At 39.0% G+C, this 26,160-nt stretch overlaps 1 protein-coding gene across 4 annotated transcripts in view; it reads left to right on the forward strand.

The window, feature by feature from the left end:
- chd1.L (chromodomain helicase DNA binding protein 1 L homeolog) overlaps positions 1 to 25,782 on the forward strand; it is a 64,360-nt gene extending 38,578 nt beyond the window's left edge. For 3 of the 4 annotated variants that reach the window (XM_018264492.2, XM_018264486.2, XM_018264501.2), the window contains 15 exons: positions 834 to 1,007; positions 1,276 to 1,436; positions 1,750 to 1,791; positions 2,558 to 2,685; positions 4,343 to 4,481; positions 5,210 to 5,360; positions 8,008 to 8,130; positions 12,729 to 12,857; positions 14,400 to 14,663; positions 17,399 to 17,542; positions 19,200 to 19,378; positions 20,518 to 20,614; positions 20,760 to 20,811; positions 22,934 to 23,144; positions 24,274 to 25,782. In XM_018264492.2, coding sequence (XP_018119981.1) covers positions 834 to 1,007; positions 1,276 to 1,436; positions 1,750 to 1,791; positions 2,558 to 2,685; positions 4,343 to 4,481; positions 5,210 to 5,360; positions 8,008 to 8,130; positions 12,729 to 12,857; positions 14,400 to 14,663; positions 17,399 to 17,542; positions 19,200 to 19,378; positions 20,518 to 20,614; positions 20,760 to 20,811; positions 22,934 to 23,144; positions 24,274 to 24,631 — 2,352 coding nt within the window. In that variant the 3' untranslated portion in view covers positions 24,632 to 25,782. The remainder of the gene's footprint in view (positions 1 to 833; positions 1,008 to 1,275; positions 1,437 to 1,749; positions 1,792 to 2,557; positions 2,686 to 4,342; positions 4,482 to 5,209; positions 5,361 to 8,007; positions 8,131 to 12,728; positions 12,858 to 14,399; positions 14,664 to 17,398; positions 17,543 to 19,199; positions 19,379 to 20,517; positions 20,615 to 20,759; positions 20,812 to 22,933; positions 23,145 to 24,273) is intronic. The other variant, XM_018264496.2, reaches the window with a different exon arrangement.
- Positions 25,783 to 26,160: the final 378 nt, after the last annotated feature.

The following is a 26,160-nucleotide window of genomic DNA, read 5'->3' on the forward strand; positions in this document are numbered from 1 at the left end:
TCTTCAGAGGAGAGTCAAACAGAAGCACAACTTGCAATTGGCCACCTTAAATACCTTTTCTCATGATTGGACACACCTGCCTATGAAGTTCAAGATTTAACAAACTAATCCAACCAATCTGGTGTTGCCAGTAATCAGTATTAAGCAGTTACATGCATTCAAATTAACAAAATTACAAGGGCACCCAAATCTTTCCACAGACGGTTTTTCACATTTGATTTAATCTCATACAACTGAATACTGCTTCACTAAAAATCTTTGCTCCCAAAACACCCCATTACTGCGATGTTCCTGGGATATGAAAGACATACCACTGTTATCTTTTTTGTTGAAAGTGGAGTAAATTATTATGCAGGCTGAGAGGGGTTCTTAAACTTTTTCATATGACTGTATGTATCTGTTTCCCAAGGTAATGTTTTCTAACCAACACCCCTCAAGACTGAAACTTTAACCAAAGTGCTCAATATCAGTGTGAACAAATACAGGACAGAAACCTTTCCTGTGTGGATTTTCATGAATTCTGTAAGGCTTTGTTGGTGTTTGACAAGTCTCAAATTTAAATAAATTAAAATGTTACATTGGCCAGATTGTGAGTCTTTAAGAGGGCCAACCATATACTGTATATATGATAGGTTTTTCTTTTTTTTTCTTTTTTTTCTTTTTTTTGCCAGACTTCCATATTAATGTACAGTTATGTGCTTAACAAACTCTTCTTTGGCTCACGCAAAGGTCTTTCAGACAAATGTTATGGCTGTTAGTCAGTCTTGATACCTGAGCAAATCAAAGATTCATTTGTGAAATAAATTTTATTACAAATAGCAATTTTGTTCAAGGTTGCCAACTTTTCAACTATGGAAGAAGATGATATGGTTGAACCTGATGGAAACTCAAAGTCCTGGGAGGACATCATTCCCAATGACCAGAGGAGAAGAATTGAAGAAGAGGAAAGGGAGAAGGAACTGCAAGAAATTTATCTTTTGCCAAGAATGAGGAAATGTGCAAAGCAGGTGAGAATATCCAGGGCACGTGGCTGCTTTCCACTTGGCTATTGCTTCTTCGCTGTATGTAATGGCAATATTTATGGTATTAGGAAACCATATTTATTTTATCCAGCTTGACTTTCCTTGTCGTCTTTTTATCATTCATGTTGGACTTGAGTTTTTGTTTTCAGTGCTGAGCAGGTCTAGCAATATTGTTTGCACAGTTTTGTTTTCCACTGTCAATTCTAGTGCCTTTTTCCACCTCATGAGTGTTTATATAAAATTTACACTTTAGGCCAGCTTTAATGGAAGTGAAGGTAGGCGCAGCAGGAATAGAAGATACTCTGGATCTGACAGTGATTCCATGTCTGATGGAAAACGTCCCAAAAAAAGAGGTCGGCCACGAACAATTCCAAGAGAAAATATTAAAGGCTTTAGTGATGCTGAGATACGGAGGTTGGTTTTGTGAAATTCCTAACTTTTTAATTGTATTAATCTTATTTATGTTGCAGGGGCTGGAAATTCATTAATCCTATTTTACAGGAAGAGATATGTTCTTGTAAGGAAAAAAAAAAAAACATGTTGTGCTAGTGCTTTATTTTCTTATGTTTGCATAATGTTTGCAGCTTTCTATAACACTGTTTTCTGTTGCTAGTCTGTCAATCCAACTAACTTTCTTGCATATGGATTTATGGCAATGGCCCATAATTTTAAAAAAAATACCAAAAAAAAATTAATGATAAATTCTCCTTTGTTACTTTTCGTATAGGTTTATTAAAAGCTACAAAAAGTTTGGTGGGCCTCTTGAAAGGTAACTATTAATCCAATCTTTTTTTTTCATAATTGGGTATTTATTAAATTTGTCTGGGTCTACTAAAACTGGACCCGCACCTGACCCTAACCCGGTGTGCTCCTTTATTTATTTTCCCGTGCCCACCCTGCTGTGATGTCACTGAAGGGGGCATGGCACATCAGCGTATATAAAAGAGCACACACTGAGGCAGAAGTGGGGCAGTAAAAGGTTGCGGGCAGGTGGATGTAGGCTAAAGTCCACCCGGCACCCCAAAGACATTGGGGTATATTTATCAAAGAGTGAAGTTAGAGATCGCCACAGTCCACTAGCGTGAAATACCACCTCTCTCCATTCATTTCTATGGGATTTTTAAAGGCGTATTTATCAAATGTGAAGTTAGAGATCGCCACAGTCCACTAGCGTGAAATACCACCTCTCTCCATTCATTTCTATGGCATTTTTAAAGGCGTATTTATCAAATGGTGAACTTTCACCCTTTGATAAATATGCCTTAAAAATCCCATAGAAAGGAATGTAGAGAGGCGGAATTTCACTCTAGAGGACTGCGGCGATCTCTAATTTCACTCTTTGCTAAATATACCCCCATTGTGTGCAAGTTGGCCCGAACCTGCGGGTCCCGTGGGCTTTGGGCTGGCCCACATATCAGTAGTATTTATATTTCCTGTTTTTTTCATAAGCATAGTTGGAATTGCAAAATTTATGTTTATTGGTTACAATATAATTAACTGAGAATTTTATCTGTAAATTGACATTGACTCTTTAGGTTAGATGCAATAGCCCGAGATGCTGAGTTGGTGGATAAGTCTGAGACTGACCTTCGTCGACTTGGAGAATTAATACACAATGGCTGCATTAAAGCTTTAAAGGATAGTTCGGGCCCAGAAAGGGCAGGTATGTGTAATATAAAACAATTATTTGTACAATATGTAGAGATCTTATTTATATGTACATAATGTATGAGTGCTTATCTAATGCACTAAAATATATATTTTGTTGATTTTTTTTCTTTCTGACAAAAATATACTTGTCAGAGTCTAGTGGCCTACCAAGTGATGACATGGCTTTGGTTTGTAGGCTCAGCCTTGCTGTTGCTTTGAAACCCAGATTTTCCAGATTTCTTTTTGGCTTGACACTTAGGTTTTCTGTAAGATTGAACAGTGCAGGGTTTGTGTGTAAATGAATAAATTTAGTTTTACTGTCATGGACATACATTCTAATGTAAATGTTTGTACGCATTTTCTTGCATAACCTTACTTACTGTATATCAATCAGATCTAAGTTTTTATTGCTAAGCAGCAATACAGTTTATATAAATATCTTCTCTCAGACCATCAAAAAAAGCTGTCGGGAAATCAAGGATGCTTTCTTTCTTGCTTGCTTTAACTGGTATGAGGGCTTTAGGTGGTCTTGCATTTTGTCGATGGGAACGGTCATTGAGGAGGAACTGAACCTGCACCTTTGAGGAAAAGGAACATACCAGGAATTTATCCATTATTGGTTCCTCTTCTCTGTACTTGTCCAGCCCTCATTACATTTCAGCTTTATTTATTGACCTTTTTTTTCTCAGTACTCTACCTCTTGGCAGAAGGAGAAGCAAACCCAAAAGTTAAAAAAAAACCTACCCTACATAGACCCTCCTCCCTCCAGCCTAAGTGTTAACCCGGGCAAATGCCCCTAACTTTTCACTTACCCCTCGGTGCAGATTAAAGCTTTCGAGTTCACGGGCGCCATCTTCTTCTCTTTGGTAATCTTTGCGCAGTTGGAGCAATTTTCTGTTTTGCGAAAACTGTGCATGCAACAAAACTCACGAAAATTGCTGAAGCACCGGTCTCACTCCGAAGATTACCGAAGTAGCTGAAGATGTCGCCCGTGAACTCCGATGCCTGAATCTGCACTGAGGGGTAAGAAAAAAGTTAGGGGCATTTGCCTGGGGTAAATTTAGCCTGCAGGATGGGGGGGGGTTAACTATTAGGTTTACATACATTTTTAAAGGAGAACTCTCAAATTATGAAAAGCCCCTACCTACTAAACAAGATAGTCCCTCCTCCCTGCTTTCCCTTGCATAGTTCAATAGGTATGAAAATGTCCCTAAAATTTTCAGACCTTTTGAAGTATGTGGGAGGAAGCAGGGAGGGGGTTATCTTGCTTAGTAGATAGGAGCTTTTCTTAATTTGGGGGTTGAGTTCTCCTTTAAGGGCAGTGACACTGGGAAGATTTGTCACAAACGAAAATGCCTGGCCTTTTGATAACCTTGTAATGTCTGTCTATAAGTTAAATTACTCACAATAAGGCGAATTGCAGCAAATAATATAATTTACATGCAGCCATTACAAGGTTAGTGGATAAAAAGTGATTTTCGGTAGCAATTTTTTTTAATGCTCATGACTAAGCTAGCAATTAATTTTGAAATGGAACTGGTCAAAACCTTTATTTCAGAGTTAATCCATTTGCTTACCAAATTATTTGGTGTGCTTTATGTAACTCAATAAGTCTCTATTGCTGTGCTGATAGAAGCAGTTTTGTTGAGGTTTCCTTTTTTCCCCCTGAGGAGGAAGACGAGGAAAAATGAAAGGACCAACATTCCGTATCTCAGGGGTGCAAGTGAATGCGAAGTTGGTCAGTTCCCATGAAGAAGAACTAGCTCCTTTGCACAGATCTATTCCTTGTGATCCTGATGAAAGAAAAAGGTAGGAGTTGTTATTCAAAGGATACAAACAAAACTTTTCCACTGGAGATGGCTTTGTCTTTAGCATAATGTAAGGGACAATCGCTGGTCATTTTTCTTTATACTGATTAATTTCATTCATTTTAACTCCTAGCATGTATTAATATTTATTAATAGTCTGCCACTAGGTGGGGCATGAGAGAAACCCCTGCTAAAATCCATGGAAAATGGCATTGCTGCAAGGGCTCCAGATGTGATTGAAGCCAGTTCTCTCCACATTCTTAAGCCTTTGTTATAGATGAGCTAAAATGCCTTGCAGCTGATTGCATTTATGTACTTTAGATCAGATTCAGATTTGATGAATTCTGTAGCAGAAGAATTCAGAGGAATTAGAAGACTGCCCAGGCAAGCCTATCCATGCAACAAATATAGCTTGCACTCACTCTCTATCTCTCTCAAACCTCATAATTAAATTGTGTTGTAGCAGCAGTAAGGCTGACATGAAAAGTTGTTGTGATGTCAAGACATAATGGGCCCCAAGATGCACACCTCTAGTGGTGACTCTTTCAAGAATTCTATTTTACATGTTTTGACTTTATGAAAAATGTCGAAATTAATGTTATAAAAAAACGTTAATGGAGATGCCTGAACTGGAAACCTACCCATTTTCGTAAATACACAAGGTTTCTTAAAAAAGGTTTTGTTTTTTGTTGTCAACATGTAAAATGCAGACTATGCTATTATTTACAGATATGCTATGCCATGCCACACCAAAGCTGCTCATTTTGATATTGACTGGGGTAAAGAAGATGACTCGAACCTCTTAATTGGCATCTATGAATATGGGTATGGCAGCTGGGAAATGATAAAAATGGACCCTGACCTCAACTTAACACAGAAGGTATGTAAATATTCTGAGCTTAAGATGATGTACTCAAATACAAAGATGCAAAAAGCATCTCAATCCTAAATGGGGATAGTTGAAAAGCTGACTATGAAAAAAAGAGTACTGGTCCGGGTATGTAAAACCCCATACTTCACTCACGAGGCAGCGATTTCAATAAGACTACTGCTCGCCCAATAACGGAATTGACCTGGGTGTATGTACCCCAGGTCCGTCACTTTCGGGGCCAATCCACTCAGTGTAATCAGTCAATAGAACGAAATATCATTGAATTTTGCACTCACCAATGTCGGCAGGTGGCTCGGGTGCTGAACCCCGAACCCATAGCTTGGGGCAGAAATGAACAAAATGAGCATGCATTCCTGCACCAGCCGATGAAGATGAAACTTGACTCAATAAAACCGCCTTTAATATTTGCAGGTATTTGCATGGCAGTACAGCAACATTGTACAACGTTTCCTGTGGCACTCCACTCTTTATCAAGCATAAAAAACTACAATACACATGACCTTAAATAGCCTGAGGTACAATGCCCCCTAGTGTTGTCACATATTACTACACAATATAACAATGTTTCATTTCAAACATCGGTTTTGAATACAATCTTTAGTCAAATATATACACCATGTGTCCATAACAAGAAAACTTATCTGGATTATGACAATGTCCCTTTGAAACCCGCTCCCGGGTCAACAGAACAACATGTTTGAAAGAAACCTGTAAAACATAAAAACAATATTTATTTAAAAATATTTATTTAAATAAAAAAGGACTCAGATCATATTCATGATTCAGACCATGTGGTGACATAGTTCCCAATCTCTTTATCCAGTGGGCTTCCCTCCACAACAACTCCTTGTCACGGTCTCCCCCACGTCTCCTCCTGGGTACTGAATCTAAGATCTGAAAACGCAATTGACTAATTGTGTGGTCATTTTCATTAAAATGTTTTGCAATTGGTTGATTAAGTTTATTTCTAATTGCTGACTTATGTTCTGTAAGTCTATCCCTTATGAAACGTATCGTTTTTCCTACATTGGTTTTGCCACACGGGCATTTTATACTATAGACTACATATGTGGAAGCACACGTATAAAATCCTCTAATTGGGATACGAATTCCCTTTAGGGGATGGTATACACAATTACCTTTTAATACATTGCTGCAATGATTACATCCGCAGCACGGAAAAGTTCAATTTTTCTGTGTTTTTAGAAAAGTTTTGTTTAGGACCAACCGTGGGACCCAGATCCGCCTTCACCAATCTAGCTCCAATCGTCTCTGCTTTCGTGTACGACATCACTGGTGGAAACTTAAATTCCACTTTGTTTGGGAAATGATTTGCCAACAAATTCCAATCCTTTTTTATTATTCTAGAAATTTCACCACTCAATAGATTAAACTGATTCACAAATGGAATTCTCCGTGCTTTTGTCTGTTCACTCCTAGCACTCTTCTGTCTTATCTTCACTCTCAATCCTGTTTAGAATCCTCTCTGGGTACCCCTGTGCCTTAAATTTATCTTTCATTTCAGACACCTTTACTGTTCGCTGTTCGTCATTTTTGACTATACGCTTAACCCGCAAAATTTGTGACCGGGGTAAAGATTTCTTTATACGGGGGGGGGGGAATGAAAGGAGTCATATCGGAGTAATGTATTTTTATCTGTATGTTTCACAAATAAATCTGTTTCAAGATATCCCCCTGTAGTGCTTTTTATCATTACATTCAAAAAAGGAATACTGACTATATCACAATGTACAGTGAATTTGATGCATGCAATACTTCCATTAAGTCTATTGACAAAATCCATGAGATCCGAATGTTGCCCCGTCCAAATTGCAAAGATATCATCTATGTAGCGATACCAACATTTATAATGCTGTTGAAAACCATGATCAGTGTAAACAAATTTATTTTCAAACACATCCATGAAAAGATTTGCATAGGACGGAGCAACATTCCCATGGCTGTTCCCCTAATTTGCAAGTAGTATTCATCCTGAAAGAGGAAATCATTTTTATTCAAAAAAATTTGCAGCAATGATATCAAAAATCTTCTCTGCGCTCCATCAAGGGTGTCATCTCTGTCCAGATGATGTATGATTGCCTCCACACCCCCATCATGTGGGATGGAGGTGTAGAGACTCTCAACATCAAGTGTGACCAAAATAGCATCAACTGGTAGATCTTTTATCAAACCAACCTTCTCAATAAAGTCACTGGTATCCCTTATGTAGGACTTTATTTGAAATACATACTCACAAAGAATTTTATCCAAAAATTTGGCCAAAGGACAAAAAACTGAATTGACCCCTGCCACAATTGGCCTCCCTAGGGGTTTGTCCAAATTCTTATGAATCTTCAGGAGTATGTATAAAACTGGTGTAACGGGATTAACCTGTATCAAATAAATCGCTAATTTGTTATCAATAACTTCCAATTGTAATGCCTGGTCAATACATTCCTTGACAGTTCTCTGTATGGAAAAGAGGGGATTAGTGGTTAGTTTAAACAAAATCCCTCCACTTCCTATTTACCACATTTGTAAAATTGCAGAAACCAGAAAGCTGAATTGATTCACACAACAGAAAGGAATTGCTGAAATCTGTATTACTCATTTATATTGTGTTCTTTCTTTTTAGATTTTGCCAGATGATCCAGATAAGAAGCCCCAAGCCAAGCAGCTACAAACCAGAGCTGACTACCTCATTAAACTTCTTAACAAAGATCTGCTTAGGAAAGAAGCACAAAGACTTTCTAGTGGAGTAAGTCAGGTTGAAATTTGATACTGTGTGTTAAGAGGATGTAGCGCTTAAAGCAGTGATCCCCAACCAGTAGCTCGAGAGCAACATGTTGCTCTCCAACCCTTTGGATGTTGCTCCCAGTGGCCTTAAAGCAGGTGCTTATTTTTGAATTCCAGGCTTGGAGGCAAGTTTTGCTTGCATAAAAATCAGGTGCACTGCCAAACAGAGCCTCAATGTAGGTTGCTAATCCACATAGGGGCTACTAAGTGGCCAATCACAGCCCTTATTTGGTACCCCAGGAACATTTTTCATTCTAGTGTTGCTCCCCAACTTCTTTTACTTCTAAATGTTGCTCATGGGTTCTAAAGGTTGGGGAACCCTGGCTTAAAGGGATACTGTCATGGGAAAATATGTTGATTTCAAAATGCATCAGTTAATAGCGGACTTCTGCACTGAAATCCGTTTTTCAAAAGCACAAACTGATTTTTTTTATATATATATTTAATTTTGAAATCTGAATGGGGCTAGACATATTTTCAGTTTCCCCCAGTCATGTCACTTGTGCTCTGATAACCGTCAGCCACTCTTTACTGCTGCTTTGCAAGTAGAAGTGATATCCTCCACTTCCCCCCCCCCCAGCAGCCCATCTGCAGAACAATGGGAAGATAACAGCTCCCTGGTAGATATAAGAACAGCACTCAATAGTTAAATCCATGTCCCACTGCGACTTCTTCAGTTACATTGACTAGGGGGAACCATAGCCTTCCAGAAAGCAGTTCCATAGTGCAGCGTTGGCTCTTTCTGAAAGCACATGACCAGGCAAAATGACCTGAGATGGCTGCCTACACACCAATATTACAACTAAAAAAATTACACTTGTTTAGTTCGGAATGAAATCTTACATGGTAGAGTGAATTATTTGCAGTGTTATTTAGAAATGAAAACGACATCATAAATATCGAGCCAGAATCCCTTTAAGATAGACATGATACACAGGAAGAGGTGGCACCTTAGTGGCCCTTCGAACAGCTTCACGGATAAGTATCTGGGGGAAAACCCTCAAGACCCTGGTTAAGTAGATTAGACCATGCGATGAGGACTATATCAAAGCATTGATACAGTATTCCCCTAGGGGGCTTGCATATGTCTCCATTATAATCCAATCATTGACCAATTTGGACACTTCTGGGCCAAATATCCATTCATTTGGTGACCTTGCAAAAGAGCTGTTCCTACCATGTATGCCCTGCTTTAGACTGAGGAAGGTATTCATTTTTCTCTTACGGCTCGGGGGACACAGGAACCACGGGGTCCCAGGAGGCAGGACACCGATAGCAAAAGCTGAACTCCTCCTTCTCCCTCCTCTATATCCCTCCTGCTTAACTCAGTTCAGTTTTTCAGTGTCCTGCATCCAAGGAGGTAGGGAGTAGGCCTCTAGGAGGCACTACAAGAGAAATCTACGGTCAATGAATAGCATTGACACCTGGGGTGAGACGAGTCAGGGACAGTCCTGTTCTCCATTTGGGAGGAACCCCTGACGGGTCTCTCCGTACGAGTACAGACCGACAACGTGACCGCAGTTGCATACATAAATCACCAAGGGGGAACGCGCAGCCTGGTCGGAGACAGCTTAGATTCTATCCTGGGCGGAGGACCGGATTCCAGAGATTTCCGCAGTACACGTTCCAGGCATCCAGAATTGGGAGGCCGACTACCTAAGCAGGCATCGGCTGGACCCAAGAGAGTGGGAGCTCCTGCCAGAGGTGGTGGGGACAACCAGAGGTCGATCTTATGGCGTCCCGACACAGCAGAAACCCGCTGGCAGCAGGAGTAGACGCCATGACCCTACCATGGCGGTTCAAACTCGATACATTTTCCCTCCAATTCCAATGCTTCCTCAAGTCCTAAAGAGGTTTTGACAAGAAAGATTGCACTTAATCATCGGGGCCCCATTCTGGCCCCGGAGAGCCTGGTTCACAGACCTAATATCGATGTCATCGGGAGACTTTTCACGTACCTAGACATCCAGACATACTTCACCAAGGTCCCATGTTACATCACAACCCAGGACTACTATCCTTGACGGCATGGCTGTTGAGGACCACTATCCTGAGAGGAAAAGGTTTTGCGAATACGGCGATCGACACAATGATCAGGGCAAGGAAGCCATCTTCAGCCAAGGCATATTACCATGTGTGGAATGCCTACACATCCATGTGAGACCAAGGGAGTGCCCTTTGAGTGCCCAGCTGGATATATCTAGAGTCTTGTTATTCCTACAAAGGGGTCTCGAGGGCTGTCTAAAACTGGTGTCCCTAAAGGTACAGATTTCCGCCTTATCAGTGCTCTTCCAAGAAAGATTGGCACTGAAGGACGACATACGTGTCTTCCTCCAGGGCGCTGCCCATGTAGTGCCACCTTTCAGGAGACCGGTTCCGACATGGGATCTCAACCTCCAACCTCCGTTTGAACCACTAGGGTCGATAGAGCTCCCGGAGTTGACCTGGAAGGTAATTTTTCTGATGGCCATTGCATCAGCCAGTCAAGTCTCTGAGTTGAGTGCTCTCTCAGTAGATCCACAGTACATGGTTTTCCATTCCAACAAGGTGGTTTTGCGAACAGTACGATCTTACCCAAGGTGGTGTCTGCATTCCATGTCAACCAGCCTATAGCGGTTCCATCCTTTTGTCCGAATCCAAAGAACGAAAAGGAAGTTCGTCTACATTCCCTGGACGTTGTCAGGGCATTATCTACATATGTGAAGAGAACAGCTTTGCTCAGAAAGTCAGAATCTTTGTTTGTAATTCTCTCATGTCCTTGGATAGGGACAGCGGCATCCAAGGCCACCATTTCAAGGTGGATCAAAGAGACTATTCGTCACGCATACATAGCGGCCCACAAGAGACCCCCGGAGGGGGTCAGAGCTCATTCGACTAGGGCCCTAAGCACTTCCTGGGCATGGAGGAATGATGCCTCCGTTGATCAACAACCACATGGTCCTCAGTGCACATGTTCACAAAATGTTATCGTTTTGATACCTTTTCATCTGCCGAAGCGTTTTTTGGCAGAAAGGTCCTGCAATCAGTCGTTTGTTCAGACTGAAGCAGGCAGTTGGTCTCTGTTTCTTCCCTCCCTGAATTATCAGATGAGACTGCTTTGGTAAGTCACCGTGGTTCCTGTGTCCCCCGAGCCGTAAGAGAAAAGGAGATTTTTAGTATAACTTACCATTAAATCTCTTTCTCTCTAGGCATCAGGGGGACACAGGAACGCTCACCCTGAAACAGGTCTCTTTTTGGCCAAACATGGTAAAAGTTCTCCCGTTGCCTTGACCTTTGGTTACGTGTATATAGTTCCTTGTTATCGGCTTGCTATCTAACTGAATTAGGGGAGTTAAGCAGGAGGGATATTGATGAGGTAGAAGGAGGAGTTCAGCTTTTGCAATCAGTTTCCTGCCTCCTGGATGTAGGAGCTTAACCCCGTGGTCCTGTGTCCCCCGATGCCTAGAGAGAAAGAGTTATACAAGGTATATAAGGTATATAAGGTAAGTTATGCTAAAAATCTCCTTTTTTGTTGTCGCCCAGCCACAAGTACCATTGGGATAAAAGATATCTGGTGCTGACCAACAAATACTAGAAGGTCGAAAGAGACTTGTTCTCCTACTCTGGGCTTTAAAAAAAACACAGACACACACGTAACTTTTCATAGCCTTCAGGTTCTTTCTAAATGGTCCCAGTAAGCCAGGATTAATTATGCTATTCTTGCATATGCACAGAAAGCCCCATTAATAATCATGGCCCACTCCTTCATTGAGAGAAGCAGTTGTTTTGAGCAGCTTTATGTACACTTTTAAAATGTTCATTAGTTTTACTAAGCTTTGCGGGGAAACCTTAGCATGCTTCCCTTTAGCAAGCCTTATGGTCAATCATCCGAACAGTACAAACAAATGCCTTACTTCCTATTTGTACATAGTTCTTCTGTTGGCTGAAGGACAATTTGCCCAATGTCTTCCATTTGTATTTGGACGGATGGTCTTCTGCTGGTTGGGTTTGTTCTACCTGGCTCATTTTCTTTCTTTGGTAGTAACTAAAGGTAGTTGTGTGGAGTAGGCATCCAAAATGATTGCTCAACAGGGCAGAGCCACATAAACTGCTGATAGGTATGTGGATTTCCATTATCTCTGTGGGCAAAACCTTTGCAAGTCTTGCCTCCATAGGACCTAAAGCTCCGTTTTCCCCCTACATTCATAATTTGATAGATCTGGGAAAGCTCATTCTTCTATTGTTGTGTAACATGTCAGTCAGGTTTGGAACTAGTGTGTCTTTAGAAGTCCATACTATCATTTATCTTAAAAATTATTATCAAAATTCCTATGATTCAAGATACCAATAAGCAACATAAGTCATTTGAAATATACCACTGGACTGGCCTTGTAAACCTGAAAATGACAGTTAATCCTTGTGCTGCTTCAGAGTTGCTGAAGTGGTCAGATGATTGTCACCTATATAAATGTTGTAGATTAGGGCACAGTATACAACTTTGAAGCCAGTGATAAACTTGCATTTGTGTAATGACTTGATGACTCGCTGTAACACTTTTTCTTCGGGGCTTGCTTTTTAAAGGGTAATTCTAAAAGGAGAAAAACCAGAGCAAAGAAGAGCAAAAATGTTAAGCCTGTGAAGGTCGAGGAAGACACAAAAAGTGAATCCTCACCACCTAGTTCAGAACCGTCGGATGAAGAGGAGGAACAGGTAATCCTAAAATATACCCCAAACAGTATTGCATCACTTCAGGTGCCATTTGTGCACAAAACATGATAAATTGCGTACTTTTGAGCATTACTATTAAAGGAGAACTAAACCCTAAAAATGAATGGCTAAAAATGCCATTTAATATACTGCACTTATTTTACCAGCCTAAAGTTCCAGCTTGTCAAGAGCAGCAATGATCCAGGACTTCAAACTTGTCACAGGGGGTCACCATCTTGGAAAGTGTCTGTGACACTCACATGCTCAGTGGGCTCTGAGCAGCTGTTGAGAAGCTAAGCGAAAATGAGGTTGGCCTGTAATATAAGATGATGCTGCAAGGCTGAAACAATAAATTATGATGCTTGTTGCACTAGTTTCTGTGCTGTCATGTAGTAATTATCTGTATTTATTACTAATTAGCCTTACATTTATATTCTATGTGTACTGTATATTTTGAGTTGGTCCATAAGCTCAGTAAGTGACAGCAGCACAGAGCATGTGCAGTGAATCAGCAGAAAAGAAGATGGGGAGCTACTGGGGCATCTTTGGAGACAGATCTTTACTGCTAAAGGGCTGTGGTAGCCATGGGCTAGTACAGTTGCTCAAAACATAATGTACAACATTTCTAGCTACTTCTTTAGTTAAGCTTTAGTTCTCCTTTAAGGGAAATGATTACAATATAAAATTTTTATTTATACTTAAATTGCACATGTATGACTAGCAATCTAAATATGGGTATTAAGATTGCTACATCTCTTCCTTCTCTCTCAAAGAGCAGTGGGTGGTTCATGCTTTATGGCTCAGTTGCTGCGATCCTTGGTTGCATGCCTTCATCTCTGGCATGTGCACAAACTCTACCCTGACACCTATGAATTCTTTATGAACTAGTGAGCTATACAAGGATGAAAGTTCCTAATTCCAGTGAGGAAGTCTATTTCCCCACAAGTTATTTAAATTTATATTATATAGTGAATAAAGTACCCCCTCTTGTAAATTTTAAGGATATTATAAGTTACCGAGGAGTTTCATGACCATATAAAAACACAAAGGCCGAGTGTTTTTATACAGGTCATGGAACTCCGAGGTAACTTCTAATATCCTCATATTTTGCAACTGGGGGTACTTTATTTATTATAATACACAAGTTTCAGTGAGTCGTGTGACAGAAATGACATCAGTCCAATTTCCAGAACCCACCAGCACACCCTGGCCTCTCCAGCATAAGTTGGCCCGGTGCACAGTCAGAAGGGATCGGAAACCCCAATTGTAGTCAGCGTAATAAAAGAAAAACTGGCACTCAGAGCTCGATGCATGTGGGCAAAGCCCTGCGTGTTTATTACAATGTAACGTTTCGGGGGCGGGCCCCTTCGTCAGAAATGACATCAGAACTCACCGTTTATAACTGATGACATCAGAACTCACCGCCTATAAGGATATAATTTACAAGATATTCATGGCTTTTGTGTATTTTAAGGTTATAAATTACAGGAAGTTGTGTATGTATTTATAGCCATAATAAAAGCTGTATTGTCTTTTGTAAATTAGGAGGAAGATGAACCCGTGAAAACAAATAATAAAAGGAGAGTAGAGAAAGAAAATGAAGACCGAACAGAGTTGGATGTCAGTGTTAACAAAGAACCAGAAGAAAAGAAAGAGATAAAAGAAAATAAAAAGGACCTTAAGAAAGAAAAGAAAGAAAAAGAAGAGAAAAAAGAACCAGCTGAAAAAGAAGCTCGAGACAAAAAGGAAATTAAAGTGAAAGAGCCTGTGAAAGAGGCAGTTAAAGAGAAAGAAATCAAAGAAGAAAAGGTAAAGTTATTGTGTATATTTTAAGAGTTCAGTAAATATATAATTTGGCATAGTCTGTTATTTTTACTGATCGTTAAGTTAACTTTTAGTATCTTGTATACTGGCCATTTCTAAGCAGCTTTTAAATTGGTCTTCATTATTTATTTTTTATAGTTTTTTTAATTATTTGCTGCCTTTTTCTGACTCTTTCCAGCTACAAATGTATTTTTATTGCTTTTTATTACTCTTCTTTCTGTTCAGGCCTCTCCTATTCAAATCCCAGTCTCTCATTTAAATCAATGCATGGTTTCTAGGGAAATGTGTACCCTAGCAACCAGATTGCTGAAATTACCAACTGTTGAGCTGCTGAATAAAAAGCTAAATAACTCAAAAACCACAAATAATTATAAAATCAAAAACTTATTGCAAATTGTCTCAGAATATCACTCTCTACAACATACTAAAAGTTATCTCAAAGGTGAACAACCCCTTTAAATCTGTTATGGAAAAAATATAAGCTCTGATAGTATTTCTAATTCTATATCCAAACACATGGCAGAAGTATCTCATGAAACATTCTGAAAATAAACACTTTCTGCTGCTGAAAAGGACAGGCAATAAATTGTGTTATTTGTATTCAGAACCTGTTCAATCAACTTTCCTGTCTGTTATTCAGACCACTTTATTCCTATTAGGCTAATGTCACAACAAAAAGTTTTCCAGCATTCTGTAGCAATAAAAATATTTAAGGGGGTGCAGATGGACATTGTTCCCCAGTCCCTTTGTTTTGTGGACAATTGTAAACACCAGAAGTATGTGATCCTTTATCTGGATATACATTATCTGTGAAAGCTGTGAATTATGGGAATGTCATCTCCCATAGAATCCATTTTAATCAATTTCCTTTTTCTCTGTAATAATAAAACAGTACCTTGTACTTGATCCCAACTAAGATATAATGAATCCTTATTTGAAGCAAAGCAATCCTATTGGATTTAATTAATGTTTCAATTATTTTTTAGTAGACTTAACTTATAAAGGTCCAAATTACAGAAACATCCCTTACACGGAAGACTCCAGGTTCTGAGCATTCTGGATAACAGGTCCAATAGCTGAACAATGGGAATTGTCAGGGATCATTCTCTTGTGTGTTGGCTGTAACTAGACTTTTGTCTAAATCCTGACAAGTTCTGGTTGTGCCATTTGCTTCAGGATATCTCATCCTAGCGAGAGGATAGATTTTTGGTTAAATTATTACCGTATATACTCGTGTATAAGCCGACCCGCGGATAAGCCGAGGTACCTAATTTTACCTATGAAAACCAGAAAAACTTATTGACTCGCGTATAAGCCTAGACACAACTCAGAAATATCAAACAGTCGGTTTAATGTTAAAAATCAAGCCATGATGTGGGGAAGAGCGAGAGTTGTAGTTGAGGAGGAGCCACAAGATACTGCATTTCAAATTACCGGTATACAACATGGCGAGGGAAACGACGGCGACCCGACTGTTCTATTCTCCCTCCTCCCGCTGGTGCGCACTGCAGCCTGGGAAAGACTGGCACTGCAGCCGCTACCTGAGCCTAGCGCGTATTCACTTCCTCCTCCCCTCCCACTTATTGTTATACCTCCCACAGACCGCGACGCCTCCTAGCGCTGTTCTCTCCTCGCTGCTCTTCCGGCTACTTCAAGCTGACCCGCGTATAAGCCGAGGTAGGATTTTCAAGCACATTTTCGGTGCTGAAAATCTCGGCTTATACGCGAGTATATACGGTAGACTGGATTATATAGTAATTGATTGAAGAAACACTAAAGATTTCAGAAGTAAAAATTAGGTGACTGTTGTATTAGACACTATTTATACTTTATTGTTTAAGGACATTTAAAACACTGCTTACTTTCCTGGTTCCTTGCTTCTGTTCGCTTATAGCTATGCTCAGCAAGTGGAGCGTGCTAGATGAACGAACCATTTTTTACAGAAACATTTACTTTAAAGGAGAAGGAACCCCTAATAAAAAAAAATTAAAAAGACTAAAAAGCCATGTTTTATATGCTGAACTTATTGCACCAGCCTAAAGTTTCAGCTTGTCAATAGCAGCAATGATCCAGGACTTCAAACTTGTCACAGGGGGTCACCATCTTGGAAAGTGTCTGTGACACTCACATGCTCAGTGGGCTCTGAGCAGCTGTTGAGAAGCTAAACTTAGGGGCCGTCGCAAATTATCAAGCAGAAAATGAGGTTGACCTGTAATATAAGATGATGCTACAGGGCTGATTATTAAATTCTGATGCTAATTGCACTGGTTTCTGTGCTGCCATGTAGTAATTATCTGTATTAATTACTAATCAGCCTTATATTGTGACATTTCTATTCTATGTGTACTGTATATTGTGAGTGGGTCCCTAAGCTCAGTAAGTGAAGGCAGCACAGAGCATGTGCAGTGAATGAGAAGAAAAGAAGATGGGGAGCTACTGGGGCATCTTTGGAGACACAGATCTTTACTGCTAAAGGGCTGTGGTTGCCTTGGGCTGGTACAGAAGCCCAAAACATAATGTACGACATTTCCAGCTACTTCTTTAGTTTAACTTTACTTCTTTAAGAAGAGTACTGTTTACCCTGGCCAGTTATGTAACTTGGGGCGTTATGTTCCCTTTGCATCTGAGCAAGTTATTTCCCAATAAATGTATTCACTGTTAAATGAAAATGTAAAATTGGCTGCCCAGATTTTAACTTAAGATTTTATCTCTCGTATAAGGTAAACGAGGTCAAATGTGAAAAGGAAAAGGAAAAGTCAAAGAAAAGTATTTCCGCAGAAACGCCAGTTCATATTACTGCTAGCAGTGAGCCAGTACCAATTTCTGAAGAGGCTGAAGAGCTTGATCAGAAAACTTTCAGTGTTGTAAGTATTTGGTACCATTCGGTATTGTTGTTTGTGATCAGATTTCTTTTAGCTATTCATAATGAGAAAAAAAAACAATGTTTGAGTTTTTAAACCTATATTCAGTCTCCAATCTGTCTAAACAACATGTCTTCAAAGGGTCCTTATCCCCAGGTTGTTATAGTAAAGAAAATCGTTTAACATACAAGTCTGAGAACCGCAAAAAATGTAAATACAGGTATAGGATCCCTTATCCGGAAACCCAATATCCAGAAAGCTCCGAATTACGGAATGGCTGTCTCCCATAGACTCCATTTTATCCAAATAATCCACATTTTTAAAAATGATCTCATTTTTCTCTGTAATAATAAAACAGTAGCTTGTCCTTGATCTCAACTAAGATATAATTAATCCTTATTGGAAGCAAAACCAGCCTATTGGGTTTATTTAATGTTTAAACTAATTTCTAGTAGACTTAAGGCATGAAGACCCAAATTATGGAAAGATCCATTATCCGGAAAACCCCAGGTCCCAGGCATTCTGGATAACAGGTCCCATACCTGTAATTCAAAAACCACAAACCATAAATATAAAGATCAGCTGCACATATTGGTAGGATTCTGCTGCCTGCACAATAGTAAAAGTTTATGAGGATCAACTCTTTCAGGCTGCACATTTATATGGACTGGAAATTATTGGACTCCCAGCAAAATGATTGTTCTTTTCTTCTCAAATTGACTGGAGAAGACTCCATAAGATTTAGTTTGCCGTATTGATGCACTGAATCCACTATTTGGGATTCGGCCGAATCCTTTGTGTGGCCGAATACCGAACCGAATCCGAATTAGTATATGCAAATTAGGGGAGAGAAAGGAAAAAGTGTAGAAAGAATATTTTACTTCCTTGTGATGAAAACTTATGTGGTTCACCCTCCAGACTCTAATTTGCATATGCAAATTTGGATTCGGTTCGGCCAGACGCAAGCCCGAATCCTGAATTTGGTGCACACCTAGTTTGCAGTGTGTTACCTGAAAATATAAAATGAATGTCTTTATGAAAATAAAAAATCTTTAGTTAAGAAATGTATCCGTTTTAATTTCAAAATTAGACGCACAGATAATATCGTATTAAATGAAATTTCCTATGATATTCGGTGCGTGTATGGTGGGAATCGAACCGACCGATATCGGCAGAAGACTTGGATATCGGTCGGCTCCTCGATCGGGCTGGACTGAAAATTTTGATTGGGTGCCTTTGAAGGCATCCAATCATTGGCCATTGTTAGTGCTGAAACAGGTAGAATTTATTGGTTCTACCTGTATATCTGACGATTCAGCTCTACACGTTTGTATTGAACGTTCTTTCTTGGAAATATCTTTTCCAAGAAAGATGGTAATTGTTACGTCTATGGCCACCTGAAGCCTAAAGTATTCAAAGATCTGTCACCCTGTGTCTGAAAACCAGAAAATATCACCCCTAAACTTGTATCAGTCATGGAAGAAAATCATCTCACAGCAGCAACACTCTTATCAGGCTGATACACTTGCAAAATTGCTTATGTTGTTTCTTAAAAATGAATATACATTTTGGATGTACAATGCTGCACTGGACTGTCCTTCCTTTCTTCCTTTCACACTGTGATTGAAACTTTTGCTTACCTTTTATTTTGTATTAATAGTGTAAAGAACGGATGAGGCCAGTCAAAGCAGCGTTAAAGCAGCTGGATCGGCCAGAGAAAGGCCTGTCTGAGCGAGAACAACTGGAGCACACACGACAGTGCCTCATCAAAATTGGGGATCATATCACAGAGTGTTTGAAAGAGTACACAAATCCAGATCAAATTAAACAATGGAGAAAGTAAGTTATTCATAGCAAGAAGTAAAGGCAAATTAAGTATTCGAGACTACTTAGTTGAGTTGTTGCTGACAGAACTGCTTTTCATCTCTGCTGCACAGTAATCTAAAGTAGTGAGCTCAGCAACACGTGGAAACATTTAACTGTTACTAATGCAACCGGAGCCCGAACAACTGAATGGAAGATGACTTATTTTTAATTGTTCACGTGTTTCATAAGTTCAATTAGTTTGAAAAAGAAATGAATGTAAAATGAAAAGTTGCTTTCAAATATTTTCATTTTAAAGTGATTTTAAATGTAAGTTGTATGTCTGCAAGAGTCGGCCCTCCTCCTGCCAAGACTCATCTCCCACAATGCCTTAAATGGTCGTCACAGGTTTATTAATCAGCTGGCTTTTGCTACATTGTTTTTAATGAGAACCAGCAGTGCAGAGAATAGAAATGGACAGTCCAGTACCATTTACAGTAGCAATTACACTAACACGTGACTAAAACCACTGACCATTTTTAATTTAAAGGAGAATTAACCCTAAAAATGAATATGGCTGTGAATGCCATATTTTATATACTGATCTTAAGGCACCAGGCTAAAAGTTTAGCATACCTATAACAGTAATGATCCAGGCCTTCAAAGTTGTTGTGCAGCATCTTGGATTTTTTTAGACACTTGCATGCACAGTATCCTGATAGAAGCTGATGCTATAGAGCTGATTATATCTCATACAATTTATGCTGGTTGTATACCGTACATATTGTATGTGCAGTGAATCAGCAGAAAAGAAGGTGGGGAGCTACTGGGGCATCTGCTGAGCTACAGGAGCATCTGCATAACTACAGATCTTCACTGCTAAAAGGCAGTGGTTGCCTTGGGCTTGTACAGAACCCCAAAGCTAAAGTAAAGCATTTTTAGCTACCTCTATGTTGTGCTTTACTTTACTTTACTTTACGAATATAGTTAAGTTTAGAATATTTCATGCTACAAACATGAAAAAACTCTCAACAGTGAAAATATGATCATTGCCAAGTATTTGTATTGTTTTCTAACTATATGGCCTGAACAAGTATGCACCTTTTGAGAGCGTATATAGATTTAAAACCAAAATAAACCTAAAGTTTTAATTAACTCTTCTTCCTTCTGTTTAGGAATCTTTGGATATTTGTGTCCAAATTTACTGAATTCGATGCCAGAAAGTTGCACAAATTATACAAACATGCCATCAAAAAACGCCAAGAATCTCAGGTAAGAACAGAAAATAGTTTTTTTTTTTTTTTTTTTTGTTTCAAGATTTTTTAAATGGATTCTTTTTATCGTTTCTTTTGTCCCATTTGTGTTTGCCTTTTAGCTAATAGGGAAATGTTCTGTTTGTTTTCTTTTTTTTTTACAGCACAATGATCAGAACAGCAGCAGCAGTGTAAATACAAATGTTCGTCATCCAGGTAAGTTGCTATTTCTTTTAATTTATTTATTGAGGTTTCAGCAAAGCAATGGCTGCTGCATCCTTTATCTGTTTTTACAACATAGTTGTTCCAAGCTCATCCTTGCCTAATACACAAGGCAGTGCTGATGGGTGGGTGTAGTTCTGCCACATTCTGATGCACATGAGCAGGGACAATGCCTGTGACACCAGCCATGCAGATTTCAAATGAAGCAAACTATTCCCACATGTTTTGTGCTCACTTTAGTGTGGTTTGACCTTTGTATGCTTTATTAAAAATCTAGCACTGGCCATAGTGTTTTTCTTTTTTTGCATGTCTTACAGGGCTGCACTTTCAATATCTCTGGAAATGCAGAAATAAGCAGGGGCAGTTTATACCACAGAAAATACATCATTTATTTCTATAGCACAACTATAATCACAGCATGGCCCAGGGTTGTATGCACTGTAGCCCAACAGGGACTAGTTACTGAGCTTCACAGATCAGCCTGCACATACTAATTAAAGCCGTAAATATCTGCATTAAAATCTCAACCTCTTTTGTAGAGATTTTCCGTAATATGTAGTTTTCCTTTTGGCCATTAGAGGTCACTGTTTTCTTTCTTTTGTGCCAATTGTTGTAATAGCTAATGGAGTGGAGCCTCTCAATGTTTTAAAGGAACAGTTCAGAGTAAAAATAAAAACTGGGTAAATAGATAAAAAATAAAATGTTTCTAATATAGTTAGTCAAAAATTTAATATATAAAGGCTGGAGTGAACAGATGTCTAATAAAACAGCCAGAACACTACTTCCTGCTTTTCAGCTCTCTAACTCTGAGTTAGTCAGCGACTTGAAGGGGGGCCACATGGGACATAACTGTTCAGTGAGTTTGTAATTGATCTTCAGCATTCAGCTCAGATTCAAAAGCAACAGATATGACCCATGTGCCCCCCCCCCCAAGTCACTGATTGGTTACTGCCTGGTAACCAGTCAGTGTAAACCAAGAGTGCTGCAAAGCAGGAAGTAGTATTCTGGCTATTATATTAGACATCCAATCACTCCAGCCTTTATTCATTAGATTTTTGGCTAACTAACTATATTAGAAACATTTTTTATTTTGCACAATCTATTTACCCAGTTTTTATTTTTATACTGAACAATTCCTTTAAAGGGGTTGTTCACCTTTGAGTTAACTTTTAGTATGATGTAAATTGTGATATTTTGAGACCATTTGCAATTGGTTTTCATTTTTTATTATATGGGGTTATTGAGTTATTTCGCTTCTTATTCAGACGCTCTCTACATTGCAGTCTTGGCAATCTGGTTGCTGGGGTCCAAATTACCCTAGCAACCATCCGCTGATTTTAACAAGAGACTGGACTATGAAAAAGAGAGGGACTAAACAGAAAGATGAGTAATTAAAAAGTAGCAATAACAATACATTTATAGCATTTCAGAACATTTTGTTTTTTTAGATGGGATCAGTGACTCCTATTTGAAAGCTAGGAAGAGTGAGCAAGAAGAAAAAAACGATAAAAAAAATAAAAATGAAGGCCAATTGAAAAGTTGCTTATAATTTTCCCTTTAACATACTTTAAGTTAACTTAAAAGTGAACACCCCCTTTAACAATATATTTTATACATCAGTATATAGATTTTATATGTCGGTAACACTTGACACGTGACACACATAGTGCATGCATAATTTCACAATTGATTTTACTCTAATATAATGAATGTGCTCATTCTACTTGGAGGTTATTTATGAAAAAATGTGATCGTCTAAAATTTTATAGAATGGGAAAGACCTGAAAATTCACTTCATATTCCAATCGAATACAATGAAATTTGAATCATTTTTTCCTCCAAAAAAAACTTGAGTGTCAAGAAGCCTATTAACATCTTCAAATGGGTCAACAGACCTCCACCATTGACTTGCAAATGAATTCGGCAGCTTATGGGTTGCGAATATTCGAATTAGAACGGTTTCCATGGTTGAGGTGTAATAAATCGGACAATCAAATTTACATTCATATTGTTGCTTTTAAATTAAAATTTCTGAGTTTCGACACATTTTTTTCGAAAATTTAAATTTACCATTCGAACCGTAGTAAATCTGCCCCTTATTGTACGTGTTTTTCAGATGTTGACCGACTAAAGGAAAACAGCAACCACGATGACAGCAGCAGAGATAGTTATTCTTCTGAAAGGCATTTGTCACAACATCATGATCACCACTACAAAGACAGACATCAGAGTGATTCTTATAAGAAAGATTCCAGAAAAAGGCCGTATTCCAGCTACAGCAATGGGAAAGACCACAGAGACTGGGACCACCACTACAAACAGGACCGGTGGGTTGTTAAGCAAAGAAAAACATTTCTTCCTTTCTGAATTTCTTTTTCTCTAATTGTGCACATCTGGAGGTCCAAAAGGAGGAGGGGGTATTGGGTTTCTATAGTAACTTTTTTGGGGGGGGGGTTGTCATATATAAGTGGGTGGTATTTCTTATAGGAAAACTATACCCCCAAATAGGGTTGCCACCTTTTCTTTAAAAAAAAATTTTACCGGCTGGTGGGGGGCGGGAACAAAAGGGGACCGGCCGTGATTCAAAAGGGGGCGGAGTCATGCACAGTGACGCAAAAGGCGGCGGAGCAACACACACGATCGCCAGAAGCCTGAAAAAAAGGTAAGTACTGAGCAAATTAGGGGCTGGCCAAGGACTTTTTCTTAAAGGTATTACAAATTACCGGCAACTACACCAATGTAGGTCTCTGTAAAAAGATATTACATAAAACAGCTCATGTGTAAAACTCTGCTTAACGTAAATAAACTATTTTCATAATAATTTACTTTTCTAGTAGTAACAGTTATGCTTCCACACTTCTTCCTGTTAGAGCTGTAGTATTTCTGGTCAGGTGATCTCTGAGACAGCACACAGACCATCACAAAATGGTGGTTCAAGGCAAGAGATGTAAAAGGGCAATATTTACTTAAATATATATTCCAGTTTGGTAAGATTCTTTAATATGCCATTTAATATCTGTTACTTAAGTATTCATTTTGGGGTTATAGTTTTCCTTTAACCTTGGCTCTTCCGAACTGTAATACCAAAATGTATGCTTATATATTTATATTAAATGTAATGTATAAAGGCTGGAGTGACTGGATGTCTAACATAATAGCCAGAACACTATTCCGGGTTTTTCTGCTCCCTTAAAGTCATTGACTAACTCGTAGTTAGAGACCCAGTTTTTATTTTAACACTAAACTGTTCCTTTAAGAGGACTGAGGAGGGGGGGCAGTGGGGAGGATCCTAACCTGTCACCCGTCTGCCACCTTCCCAAAAAGTAAAGAGTCTGCCATAGGCACCAGTGTGGAGCCAGCCCACGTACCACTGTTACCAGTGTATAGCCAGCTTGGATTATCCTGTACAATCGTTACTATTTTGAAACCTTAAATACTCATGTGCTTGTGTTCTAGGTACCACAGTGAAAGTAAACACAGAAAACTGGATGACCACAGAAGCAGAGATCCCAGGTCAAACCTAGAAGGAGGTTTAAAGGACAGATCTTACCCTGATCATCGATCCCATTCTGACCACCGTTCACATTCAGACCACAGATCCAGTTCTGATTACAGCCACCATAAATCTTCCCGGGATTATCGGTACCATTCAGACTGGCAGTTGGAGCACCGAGCCTCTAGCAGTGGCCCCAGGTCACCTTTGGACCACAGACCAGCGTATGACTCCAGATCTCCTTTGGGCCGCAGGTCCCCCTTTGAATCATCTGATCACAAGAGCACTCCGGAGCATTTATGGAGTGGCCGCAAAACATAACACAAGGATTTGTTCCGTTCTAGACTCCTCCTCCTCTTTAGCCATATTCAATACAATATCACAGTGATTGCCTTACATGACTTGAAGGAAACCAATTCCATCTGCCGACCTTGGCAGACTGTCTCTACTTTCCACATTGCAAGGTGTCTTGTCACAGCTGAACAGAGAGAATATTTTTGTATTTAACGTATATGCTGCACTGTGCTGCAACTGTGGCATTTTTTTTAAAGAAATAGAAAAGATGTTTACTATTTCAGAGACCTCAGCACTGCCCCTGTAGACTGAATTTTAAGAAAACGTCAGTTTTCGCATCATTTTTTTTTTTTTTTTTTTTAAACTGTAAAATAACTTTTTTTTTTTGGCTGATCATGTTAAAATGAGTATTTTTTTTGGAAAATGCTATAAAGGACTGGATCACTTTCCGAAGCCGTTTGTTTACATTGTACAACTTTGCCGCTTCTCATCATATGCTTGAATATTTAAATACCTAAACCTGTAAAATAGCCAGTTTTTTCTTTTCCGTGATCAACTGTAATGAGGATTTTTTTTTTTTTTTTTAAATTACAAAATAAAACTACTGTAAATTATTGTAAATTAATTAAATGAACATTGTCTTCTCTCTCAGGCTTTCTTTGTTCCTTTCCCCACCAACTCAGGCCTTCTACAACAAATATAGGAATATTATGTATATTCATTCGACTTTTTAAAAAAAAAAAAAAAAAAAATGTTTTGATGGAATATGTTCAGAATGTAAAAATGGGGAAAGGGAACAGAATTCCAGTCAGTGTTTTTCTCTTTATCGGATACTTTATCAGGTTTGTTTTTAACTCTAATAAAATGTCAGTGTTGTGACAAGATGCCTACGTCAGAAGTTTTATGCAGTCTGAACGTTTCAGAGATTTTTTGTCTTGGAAATTCAGCTGGTTCCACCCGCAAGATGCTCCTTTGTCCAGATTCCCCAATTCCCCCGAGTTTTATTGTAAATCCATTTGTTTTTCCCTTTTTTTTTTTATGAAATGGGCAATAATGTCAAATGTGCTATGCAGCCAGTATGATTTCAAATGATCTGACTTTCTTTATAAACTGTGTAAATTCACAATGATTGTATATAGATTTCTTCTATATATGTCTAATTAAATTGAAGAACCATTCTGGCCTCTCTCAATGCTCTCTTTTATTTCTCTGTGTGTATAAAGGTAGCTACTAAAGGAGAAGGAAAGCTACGGAGGCATTTTATTGCCAATAGATTAGCTGCAATAGTGCAAGCTAGAATGCTATATTTATTCTGTAGAATGTTTTACCATACCTGAGTAAAAAGCTCTAGAAGCTCTCTGTTTGTTTAGGATAGGAACTGCCATATTAGCTTGGTGTGACATCACTTCCTGCCCGGGTCTCTCCCTGCTCACTTATAGCTCTGGACTCAGATTACAGCAAAGAAGGGAGGGGAGGGGAAGAGGAGCAAACTGAGCATGCTCATGCCCAGGGCAAAGGAGGTTTATGCTGAAGGCAGGAAGTCTGATACAGAAGCC

Source organism: Xenopus laevis, chromosome 1L, assembly GCF_017654675.1.
Source record: "Xenopus laevis strain J_2021 chromosome 1L, Xenopus_laevis_v10.1, whole genome shotgun sequence".
NCBI classification, from domain to species: Eukaryota; Metazoa; Chordata; class Amphibia; order Anura; family Pipidae; genus Xenopus; species Xenopus laevis.